The following is a 12,743-nucleotide window of genomic DNA, read 5'->3' on the forward strand; positions in this document are numbered from 1 at the left end:
AGTACTGTAGGGTCTGTAGTACTGTGGTACTATAGGGTTTGTAGTACTGTAGGGTCTGTAGTACTGTAGGGTCTGTGGTACTGTAGGGTCTGTAGTACAGTAGGGTCTGTAGTACTGTAGGGTCTGTAGTACTGTGGTACTGTAGGGTCTGTAGTACTGTAGGGTCTGTGGTACTGTAGGGTCTGTAGTACTGTAGGGTCTGTAGTACTGTGGGGTCTGTAGTACTGTAGGGTCTGTAGTACTGTAGGGTCTGTAGTACTGTAGGGTCTGTAGTACTGTAGGGTCTGTAGTACTGTAGGGTCTGTAGTACTGTAGGGTCTGTAGTACTGTAGGGTCTGTAGTACTGTAGGGTCTGTAGTACTGTGGTACTGTAGTACTGTGGTACTGTAGGGTCTGTGGTAATGTAGGGTATGTAGTACTGTAGGGTCTGTAGTACTGTAGGGTCTGTAGTACTGTAGGGTCTGTAGTACTGTAGGGTCTGTAGTACTGTAGGGTCTGTAGTACTGTAGGGTCTGTAGTACTGTAGGGTCTGTAGTACTGTAGGGTCTGTAGTACTGTAAAAGACTACATTACCACGTAACCACATGTTAATATGATGCTGTTACTGATGTTTCTACATTGTTATGAGTGCAACTTTTAACAAAAGCAACTGTTAATTAGAGCAACTGTTAATTAGAGCAACTGTAAATAAAAGCAACTGTTAACAAAAGCAACTGTAAATAAAAGCAACTGTAAATAAAAGCAACTGTAAATAAAAGCAACTGTTAACAAAAGCAACTGTTAACAAAAGCAACTGTGTCTTGTTAGAATCCTCCTCTAGACTGGTGACATCACTACAGTATGTGTGTGGTATAGATGACCTAACCCTGGCTTTAAGGTAGGATGATGGTGTGGTATAGATGACCTAACCCTGGCCTTAAGGTAGGATGATGGTGTGGTATAGATGACCTAACCCTGGCCTTAAGGTAGGATGATGGTGTGGTATAGATGACCTAACCCTGGCCTTAAGGTAGGATGATGGTGTGGTATAGATGACCTAACCCTGGCTTTAAGGTAGGATGATGGTGTGGTATAGATGACCTAACCCTGGCCTTAAGGTAGGATGATGGTGTGGTATAGATGACCTAACCCTGACCTTAAGGTAGGATGATGGTGTGGTATAGATGACCTAATCCTGACCTTAAGGTAGGATGATGGTGTGGTATAGATGACCTAACCCTGGCCTTAAGGTAGGATGATGGTGTGGTGTAGATGACCTAACCCTGGCCTTAAGGTTGGATGATGGTGTGGTATAGATGACCTAACCCTGACCTTAAGGTAGGATGATGGTGTGGTATAGATGACCTAACCCTGACCTTAAGGTAGGATGATGGTGTGGTATAGATGACCTGACCCTGACCTTAAGGTAGGATGATGGTGTGATATAGATGACCTAACCCTGGCCTTAAGGTAGGATGATGGTGTGGTATAGATGACCTAACCCTGGCCTTAAGGTAGGATGATGGTGTGGTATAGATGACCTAACCCTGGCCTTAAGGTAGGATGATGGTGTGGTATAGATGACCTAACCCTGACCTAAGGTAGGATGATGGTGTGGTATAGATGACCTAACCCTGACCTAAGGTAGGATGATGGTGTGGTATAGATGACCTAACCCTGGCCTTAAGGTAGGATGATGGTGTGGTATAGATGACCTAACCCTGACCTAAGGTAGGATGATGGTGTGGTATAGATGACCTAACCCTGGCCTTAAGGTAGGATGATGGTGTGGTATAGATGACCTAACCCTGGCCTTAAGGTAGAATGATGGTGTGGTATGGATGACCTAACCCTGGCCTTAAGGTAGGATGATGGTGTGGTATAGATGACTTAACCCTGGCTTTAAGGTAGGATGATGGTGTGGTATGGATGACCTAACCCTGGCCTTAAGGTAGGATGATGGTGTGGTATAGATGACCTAACCCTGGTCTTAAGGTAGGATGATGGTGTGGTATAGATGACCTAAACCTGGCTTTAAGGTAGGATGATGGTGTGGTATGGATGACCTAACCCTGGCCTTAAGGTAGGATGATGGTGTGGTATAGATGACCTAACCCTGGCCTTAAGGTAGGATGATGGTGTGGTATAGATGACCTAACCCTGGCCTTAAGGTAGGATGATGGTGTGGTATGGATGACCTAACCCTGGCCTTAAGGTAGGATGATGGTGTGGTATAGATGACCTAACCCTGGCCTTAAGGTAGGATGATGGTGTGGTATAGATGACCTAACCCTGGCCTTAAGGTAGGATGATGGTGTGGTATAGATGACCTAACCCTGACCTTAAGGTAGGATGATGGTGTGGTATAGATGACCTAACCCTGACCTTAAGGTAGGATGATGGTGTGGTATAGATGACCTAACCCTGACCTAAGGTAGGATGATGGTGTGGTATAGATGACCTAACCCTGACCTAAGGTAGGATGATGGTGTGGTATAGATGACCTAACCCTGACCTCAGGTCTGCCAGGCCCTGCAGTAGGTACTGTAGGAGTCTGCAGCTGGGAGTCACCAAACACACACACACACACAAACATACACACACACACACACACACACACACACACACACACACACACACACACACACACACACACACACACACACACACACACACACACACACACACACACACACACACACACACACAAACACACAGAGAGACACACACACACAAACATACACACAGAGAGACACACACACACACACACAGGTGAGTCTTACCGTGGCCTCGTTGCACACAGTACACTTCACCACGTGCTGCTGCAGCTTGCCATCCAGGTTAATGAGGGACTGGCACACCCGGCAGTTGATGACGGGTACCCCCCCTGGGTCGGGACTGGCGATGGCTGTGTAGGGGGGGGGTAGTTCAGCTGGAGAGACAGACACACAGCACCTGGTTTAATGACACATTAGATACAGTTGATGATGGGTACCCTTCCTGCACATTGGAGCAAGCCTCCTATGGTCCCAGTACTGGTTGGTGTGCAGTTCTAAGTGACCATTTTGTCAACATTATGCTGAAGTTGTATTGTGTCTTGCTCATTCTGTAGAAATGCTGTGATCACTCATCGTCTTTAAAACTTCTTACGGATAGGGGGCAGCATTTTCACGTTTGGATGAAAAGCGTGCCCAGAGTAAACTGCCTCCTACTCAGTCCCAGTTGCTAATATATGCATATTATTAGTAGTATTGGATATACAACACTCTGAAGTTTCTAAAACTGTTTGAATCATGTCTGTGACTATAACATAACTTATTTGGCAGGCAAAACCCCGAGGACAAACCATTCAGATTTTCTTTTTGAAGTCACTCTCTTTTCAATGAGATTTCATTGGGAATGATTTCTAAGGGACCTTCCTGCAGTTCCTATCGCTTCCACTGGATGTCAACAGTCTTTAGAATTTGGTTGAGGTTTTTCCTTTGAGAAATGAAGAGTGTTTGTTAGAGGCGTGTGACCATAAAGCATGCTACACATTGTTTTCCTCCGGTATTGAACACAGATCATCCCGTCTTCAATTTTATCAATTATTTACGTAAAAAAATACCTAAAGTTGTATTACAAAAGTAGTTTGAAATGTTTGGACAAAGCTTACAGGTAACTTTTGTAGTCATGTTGAGCGAGTTGGAACCGGTGTTTTTCTGGATCAAACGCTCCAAATAAATGGACATTTTGGATATATATCGACGGAATTAATCAAACAAAAGGACCATTTGTGATGTTTATGGGACATATTGGAGTGCCAACAGAAGAAGCTCGTCAAAGGTAAGGCATGAATTACATCTTTATTTCTGCGTTTTGTGTCGCGCCGGGAGGGTTGATATATGATTGTCTGTGATTGTTTACTGGGGTGCTATCCTCAGATAAAAGCATTGTTTGCTTTCGCCGTAAAGCATTTTTGAAATCTGACACATTGGCTGGATTCACAACAAGTGTAGCTTTAATTTGGTATATAGAATGTGTGATTTCATGAAAGTTTAATTTTTATAGTAATTTATTTGAATTTGGCGCTCTGCATTTTCACTGGATGTTGGCCAGGTGGGACGCTACCGTCCCACATATCCCAGAGAGGTTAAATGTTGTGATCACTCATCGTCTTTAAATGTTGTGATCACTCATCGTCTTTAATGTTGTGATCACTCATCGTCTTTAATGTTGTGATCACTCATCGTCTTTAATGTTGTGATCACTCATCGTCTTTAAATGTTGTGATTCACTCATCGTCTTTAAATGTTGTGATGACTCATCGTCTTTAAATGCTGTGATCACTCATCGTCTTTAAATGCTGTGATCACTCATCGTCTTTAAATGTTGTGATCACTCATCGTCTTTAAAATCTGTGATCACTCATCGTCTTTAAAATCTGTGATCACTCATCGTCTTTAAATGTTGTGATTCACTCATCGTCTTTAATGTTGTGATCACTCATCGTCTTTAAAATCTGTGATCACTCATCGTCTTTAAATGTTGTGATTCACTCATCGTCTTTAATGTTGTGATCACTCATCGTCTTTAAAATCTGTGATCACTCATCGTCTTTAAATTTTGTGATGACTCATCGTCTTTAAATGTTGTGATCACTCATCGTCTTTAAAATCTGTGATCACTCATCGTCTTTAAATGTTGTGATTCACTCATCGTCTTTAAAATCTGTGATCACTCATCGTCTTTAATGTTGTGATCACTCATCGTCTTTAAAATCTGTGATCACTCATCGTCTTTAAATGTTGTGATTCACTCATCGTCTTTAAAATCTGTGATCACTCATCGTCTTTAATGTTGTGATCACTCATCGTCTTTAAATGTTGTGATTCACTCATCGTCTTTAATGATGTGATCACTCATCGTCTTTAAATGCTGTGATCACTCATCGTCTTTAATGCTGTGATCACTCATCGTCTTTAATGTTGTGATTCACTCATCGTCTTTAAATGCTGTGATGACTCATCGTCTTTAAATGCTGTGATCACTCATCGTCTTTAAATGCTGTGATCACTCATCGTCTTTAATGTTGTGATCACTCATCGTCTTTAATGTTGTGATCACTCATCGTCTTTAAATGCTGTGATCACTCATCGTCTTTAATGTTGTGATCACTCATCGTCTTTAATGTTGTGATCACTCATCGTCTTTAAATGTTGTGATTCACTCATCGTCTTTAAATGCTGTGATCACTCATCGTCTTTAAATGCTGTGATCACTCATCGTCTTTAAATGATGTGATCACTCATCGTCTTTAAATGTTGTGATCACTCATCGTCTTTAAATGTTGTGATTCACAGACACACCATGACCACGAATTGAATGCTACAACGGAGACGGAATGACGTTGAGGGACACACGCTGAGACCCAGAGTATGACTGGACATGGGATGGCTATTATTATAATGATCTAATAGAGGTGCAGAAGCACACCCACACCCCATGTTATGTTTATTCCACGGCCAACCATCCCTCTAGTTAACCCTTATTCCACACTAAGCCTTTTATGCCCCATGGTCCCTCAACTTCAGTCACTGTGGAACTCTCCGTCTTGTCTCTATAAACCCACCCTACCTTCCCCTATGCTGCTTCCTTCGCTTGTTCTTCTCCTGATGTGATAACATCTAGACTCAGTAACTGTTCTTCTCCTGACTGAATAACATCTAGACTCAGTAACTGTTCTTCTCCTGACTGGAGAACATCTAGACTCAGTAACTGTTCTTCTCCTGACTGGATAACATCTAGACTCAGTAACTGTTCTTCTCCTGACTGGATAACATCTAGACTCAGTAACTGTTCTTCTCCTGACTGGATAACATCTAGACTCAGTAACTGTTCTTCTCCTGACTGAATAACATCTAGACTCAGTAACTGTTCTTCTCCTGACTGGATAACATCTAGACTCAGTAACTGTTCTTCTCCTGATGTGAGAACATCTAGACTCAGTAACTGTTCTTCTCCTGACTGAATAACATCTAGACTCAGTAACTGTTCTTCTCCTGACTGGATAACATCTAGACTCAGTAACTGTTCTTCTCCTGATGTGAGAACATCTAGACTCAGTAACTGTTCTTCTCCTGACTGGATAACATCTAGACTCAGTAACTGTTCTTCTCCTGACTGGATAACATCTAGACTCAGTAGCTGTTCTTCTCCTGACTGGATAACATCTAGACTCAGTAACTGTTCTTCTCCTGACTGGATAACATCTAGACTCAGTAACTGTTCTTCTCCTGACTGGATAACATCTAGACTCAGTAACTGTTCTTCTCCTGACTGGATAACATCTAGACTCAGTAACTGTTCTTCTCCTGACTGGAGAACATCTAGACTCAGTAACTGTTCTTCTCCTGACTGGATAACATCTAGACTCAGTAACTGTTCTTCTCCTGACTGGATAACATCTAGACTCAGTAACTGTTCTTCTCCTGACTGGATAACATCTAGACTCAGTAGCTGTTCTTCTCCTGACTGGATAACATCTAGACTCAGTAACTGTTCTTCTCCTGACTGGAGAACATCTAGACTCAGTAACTGTTCTTCTCCTGGCTGAATAACATCTAGACTCAGTAACTGTTCTTCTCCTGATGTGATAACATCTAGACTCAGTAACTGTTCTTCTCCTGATGTGAGAACATCTAGACTCAGTAACTGTTCTTCTCCTGACTGGATAACATCTAGACTCAGTAGCTGTTCTTCTCCTGACTGGATAACATCTAGACTCAGTAGCTGTTCTTCTCCTGACTGGATAACATCTAGACTCAGTAACTGTTCTTCTCCTGACTGGATAACATCTAGACTCAGTAACTGTTCTTCTCCTGACTGGATAACATCTAGACTCAGTAACTGTTCTTCTCCTGATGTGATAACATCTAGACTCAGTAACTGTTCTTCTCCTGACTGGATAACATCTAGACTCAGTAGCTGTTCTTCTCCTGACTGGATAACATCTAGACTCAGTAGCTGTTCTTCTCCTGACTGGATAACATCTAGACTCAGTAACTGTTCTTCTCCTGACTGGAGAACATCTAGACTCAGTAACTGTTCTTCTCCTGACTGGATAACATCTAGACTCAGTAGCTGTTCTTCTCCTGACTGGATAACATCTAGACTCATTAACTGTTCTTCTCCTGACTGGATAACATCTAGACTCAGTAACTGTTCTTCTCCTGATTGGATAACATCTAGACTCATTAACTGTTCTTCTCCTGACTGGATAACATCTAGACTCAGTAACTGTTCTTCTCCTGATTGGATAACATCTAGACTCAGTAACTGTTCTTCTCCTGACTGGATAACATCTAGACTCAGTAACTGTTCTTCTCCTGATTGGATAACATCTAGACTCAGTAACTGTTCTTCTCCTGACTGGATAACATCTAGACTCAGTAGCTGTTCTTCTCCTGACTGGATAACATCTAGACTCAGTAACTGTTCTTCTCCTGACTGGATAACATCTAGACTCAGTAACTGTTCTTCTCCTGATTGGATAACATCTAGACTCAGTAGCTGTTCTTCTCCTGATTGGATAACATCTAGACTCATTAACTGTTCTTCTCCTGATTGGATAACATCTAGACTCATTAACTGTTCTTCTCCTGACTGGATAACATCTAGACTCAGTAACTGTTCTTCTCCTGATTGGATAACATCTAGACTCAGTAACTGTTCTTCTCCTGACTGGATAACATCTAGACTCAGTAACTGTTCTTCTCCTGACTGAATAACATCTAGACTCAGTAGCTGTTCTTCTCCTGACTGGATAACATCTAGACTCAGTAACTGTTCTTCTCCTGACTGGAGAACATCTAGACTCAGTAACTGTTCTTCTCCTGACTGGATAACATCTAGACTCAGTAACTGTTCTTCTCCTGATTGGATAACATCTAGACTCAGTAACTGTTCTTCTCCTGACTGAATAACATCTAGACTCAGTAGCTGTTCTTCTCCTGACTGGAGAACATCTAGACTCAGTAGCTGTTCTTCTCCTGACTGAATAACATCTAGACTCAGTAGCTGTTCTTCTCCTGACTGGATAACATCTAGACTCAGTAACTGTTCTTCTCCTGACTGGATAACATCTAGACTCAGTAACTGTTCTTCTCCTGACTGGATAACATCTAGACTCAGTAACTGTTCTTCTACTGACTGAATAACATCTAGACTCAGTAACTGTTCTTCTCCTGATTGGAGAACATCTAGACTCAGTAACTGTTCTTCTCCTGACTGGATAACATCTAGACTCAGTAACTGTTCTTCTCCTGACTGAATAACATCTAGACTCAGTAACTGTTCTTCTCCTGAAGTGATAACATCTAGACTCAGTAACTGTTCTTCTCCTGACTGAATAACATCTAGACTCAGTAACTGTTCTTCTCCTGACTGGATAACATCTAGACTCAGTAACTGTTCTTCTCCTGACTGGATAACATCTAGACTCAGTAACTGTTCTTCTCCTGACTGGATAACATCTAGACTCAGTAACTGTTCTTCTCCTGACTGGAGAACATCTAGACTCAGTAACTGTTCTTCTCCTGACTGAATAACATCTAGACTCAGTAACTGTTCTTCTCCTGACTGGATAACATCTAGACTCAGTAACTGTTCTTCTCCTGACTGGATAACATCTAGACTCAGTAACTGTTCTTCTCCTGACTGGATAACATCTAGACTCAGTAACTGTTCTTCTCCTGACTGGATAACATCTAGACTCAGTAACTGTTCTTCTCCTGACTGGATAACATCTAGACTCAGTAACTGTTCTTCTCCTGACTGGATAACATCTAGACTCAGTAACTGTTCTTCTCCTGACTGGATAACATCTAGACTCAGTAACTGTTCTTCTCCTGACTGGATAACATCTAGACTCAGTAACTGTTCTTCTCCTGACTGGAGAACATCTAGACTCTGTAACTGTTCTTCTCCTGACTGGAGAACATCTAGACTCAGTAACTGTTCTTCTCCTGACTGGATAACATCTAGACTCAGTAACTGTTCTTCTCCTGACTGGAGAACATCTAGACTCTGTAACTGTTCTTCTCCTGACTGGAGAACATCTAGACTCAGTAACTGTTCTTCTCCTGATGTGAGAACATCTAGACTCAGTAACTGTTCTTCTCCTGATGTGATAACATCTAGACTCAGTAATTGTTCTTCTCCTGACTGGATAACATCTAGACTCAGTAACTGTTCTTCTCCTGACTGGATAACATCTAGACTCAGTAGCTGTTCTTCTCCTGACTGGATAACATCTAGACTCAGTAACTGTTCTTCTCCTGACTGGATAACATCTAGACTCAGTAACTGTTCTTCTCCTGACTGGATAACATCTAGACTCAGTAACTGTTCTTCTCCTGACTGGATAACATCTAGACTCAGTAACTGTTCTTCTCCTGACTGGATAACATCTAGACTCAGTAACTGTTCTTCTCCTGACGTGAGAACATCTAGACTCAGTAACTGTTCTTCTCCTGACTGAATAACATCTAGACTCAGTAACTGTTCTTCTCCTGACTGGATAACATCTAGACTCAGTAACTGTTCTTCTCCTGACTGGATAACATCTAGACTCAGTAACTGTTCTTCTCCTGATGTGAGAACATCTAGACTCAGTAACTGTTCTTCTCCTGACTGAATAACATCTAGACTCAGTAACTGTTCTTCTCCTGACTGGATAACATCTAGACTCAGTAACTGTTCTTCTCCTGATGTGAGAACATCTAGACTCAGTAACTGTTCTTCTCCTGACTGGATAACATCTAGACTCAGTAACTGTTCTTCTCCTGACTGGATAACATCTAGACTCAGTAGCTGTTCTTCTCCTGACTGGATAACATCTAGACTCAGTAACTGTTCTTCTCCTGACTGGATAACATCTAGACTCAGTAACTGTTCTTCTCCTGACTGGATAACATCTAGACTCAGTAACTGTTCTTCTCCTGACTGGATAACATCTAGACTCAGTAACTGTTCTTCTCCTGACTGGAGAACATCTAGACTCAGTAACTGTTCTTCTCCTGACTGGATAACATCTAGACTCAGTAACTGTTCTTCTCCTGACTGGATAACATCTAGACTCAGTAACTGTTCTTCTCCTGACTGGATAACATCTAGACTCAGTAGCTGTTCTTCTCCTGACTGGATAACATCTAGACTCAGTAACTGTTCTTCTCCTGACTGGAGAACATCTAGACTCAGTAACTGTTCTTCTCCTGGCTGAATAACATCTAGACTCAGTAACTGTTCTTCTCCTGATGTGATAACATCTAGACTCAGTAACTGTTCTTCTCCTGATGTGAGAACATCTAGACTCAGTAACTGTTCTTCTCCTGACTGGATAACATCTAGACTCAGTAGCTGTTCTTCTCCTGACTGGATAACATCTAGACTCAGTAGCTGTTCTTCTCCTGACTGGATAACATCTAGACTCAGTAACTGTTCTTCTCCTGACTGGATAACATCTAGACTCAGTAACTGTTCTTCTCCTGACTGGATAACATCTAGACTCAGTAACTGTTCTTCTCCTGATGTGATAACATCTAGACTCAGTAACTGTTCTTCTCCTGACTGGATAACATCTAGACTCAGTAGCTGTTCTTCTCCTGACTGGATAACATCTAGACTCAGTAGCTGTTCTTCTCCTGACTGGATAACATCTAGACTCAGTAACTGTTCTTCTCCTGACTGGAGAACATCTAGACTCAGTAACTGTTCTTCTCCTGACTGGATAACATCTAGACTCAGTAGCTGTTCTTCTCCTGACTGGATAACATCTAGACTCATTAACTGTTCTTCTCCTGACTGGATAACATCTAGACTCAGTAACTGTTCTTCTCCTGATTGGATAACATCTAGACTCATTAACTGTTCTTCTCCTGACTGGATAACATCTAGACTCAGTAACTGTTCTTCTCCTGATTGGATAACATCTAGACTCAGTAACTGTTCTTCTCCTGACTGGATAACATCTAGACTCAGTAACTGTTCTTCTCCTGATTGGATAACATCTAGACTCAGTAACTGTTCTTCTCCTGACTGGATAACATCTAGACTCAGTAGCTGTTCTTCTCCTGACTGGATAACATCTAGACTCAGTAACTGTTCTTCTCCTGACTGGATAACATCTAGACTCAGTAACTGTTCTTCTCCTGATTGGATAACATCTAGACTCAGTAGCTGTTCTTCTCCTGATTGGATAACATCTAGACTCATTAACTGTTCTTCTCCTGATTGGATAACATCTAGACTCATTAACTGTTCTTCTCCTGACTGGATAACATCTAGACTCAGTAACTGTTCTTCTCCTGATTGGATAACATCTAGACTCAGTAACTGTTCTTCTCCTGACTGGATAACATCTAGACTCAGTAACTGTTCTTCTCCTGACTGAATAACATCTAGACTCAGTAGCTGTTCTTCTCCTGACTGGATAACATCTAGACTCAGTAACTGTTCTTCTCCTGACTGGAGAACATCTAGACTCAGTAACTGTTCTTCTCCTGACTGGATAACATCTAGACTCAGTAACTGTTCTTCTCCTGATTGGATAACATCTAGACTCAGTAACTGTTCTTCTCCTGACTGAATAACATCTAGACTCAGTAGCTGTTCTTCTCCTGACTGGAGAACATCTAGACTCAGTAGCTGTTCTTCTCCTGACTGAATAACATCTAGACTCAGTAGCTGTTCTTCTCCTGACTGGATAACATCTAGACTCAGTAACTGTTCTTCTCCTGACTGGATAACATCTAGACTCAGTAACTGTTCTTCTCCTGACTGGATAACATCTAGACTCAGTAACTGTTCTTCTACTGACTGAATAACATCTAGACTCAGTAACTGTTCTTCTCCTGATTGGAGAACATCTAGACTCAGTAACTGTTCTTCTCCTGACTGGATAACATCTAGACTCAGTAACTGTTCTTCTCCTGACTGAATAACATCTAGACTCAGTAACTGTTCTTCTCCTGAAGTGATAACATCTAGACTCAGTAACTGTTCTTCTCCTGACTGAATAACATCTAGACTCAGTAACTGTTCTTCTCCTGACTGGATAACATCTAGACTCAGTAACTGTTCTTCTCCTGACTGGATAACATCTAGACTCAGTAACTGTTCTTCTCCTGACTGGATAACATCTAGACTCAGTAACTGTTCTTCTCCTGACTGGAGAACATCTAGACTCAGTAACTGTTCTTCTCCTGACTGAATAACATCTAGACTCAGTAACTGTTCTTCTCCTGACTGGATAACATCTAGACTCAGTAACTGTTCTTCTCCTGACTGGATAACATCTAGACTCAGTAACTGTTCTTCTCCTGATGTGATAACATCTAGACTCAGTAACTGTTCTTCTCCTGACTGGATAACATCTAGACTCAGTAACTGTTCTTCTCCTGACTGGATAACATTTAGACTCAGTAACTGTTCTTCTCCTGACTGGATAACATCTAGACTCAGTAACTGTTCTTCTCCTGACTGGATAACATCTAGACTCAGTAACTGTTCTTCTCCTGACTGGAGAACATCTAGACTCTGTAACTGTTCTTCTCCTGACTGGAGAACATCTAGACTCAGTAACTGTTCTTCTCCTGACTGGATAACATCTAGACTCAGTAACTGTTCTTCTCCTGACTGGAGAACATCTAGACTCTGTAACTGTTCTTCTCCTGACTGGAGAACATCTAGACTCAGTAACTGTTCTTCTCCTGATGTGAGAACAT

The 12,743-nt window shown here is 41.7% G+C and overlaps 1 protein-coding gene across 2 annotated transcripts in view; it reads right to left on the reverse strand.

The window, feature by feature from the left end:
• pip4p2 (phosphatidylinositol-4,5-bisphosphate 4-phosphatase 2) overlaps positions 1-12,743 on the reverse strand; it is a 53,762-nt gene that overhangs the window by 17,029 nt on the left and 23,990 nt on the right. For both annotated transcript variants that reach the window (XM_071369065.1, XM_071369066.1), the window contains exon 2: positions 2,763-2,911. In XM_071369065.1, coding sequence (XP_071225166.1) covers positions 2,763-2,911 — 149 coding nt within the window. The remainder of the gene's footprint in view (positions 1-2,762; positions 2,912-12,743) is intronic.

The sequence above is a fragment of the Salvelinus alpinus genome, chromosome 26, assembly GCF_045679555.1.
Source record: "Salvelinus alpinus chromosome 26, SLU_Salpinus.1, whole genome shotgun sequence".
Classification (NCBI taxonomy): Eukaryota; Metazoa; Chordata; class Actinopteri; order Salmoniformes; family Salmonidae; genus Salvelinus; species Salvelinus alpinus.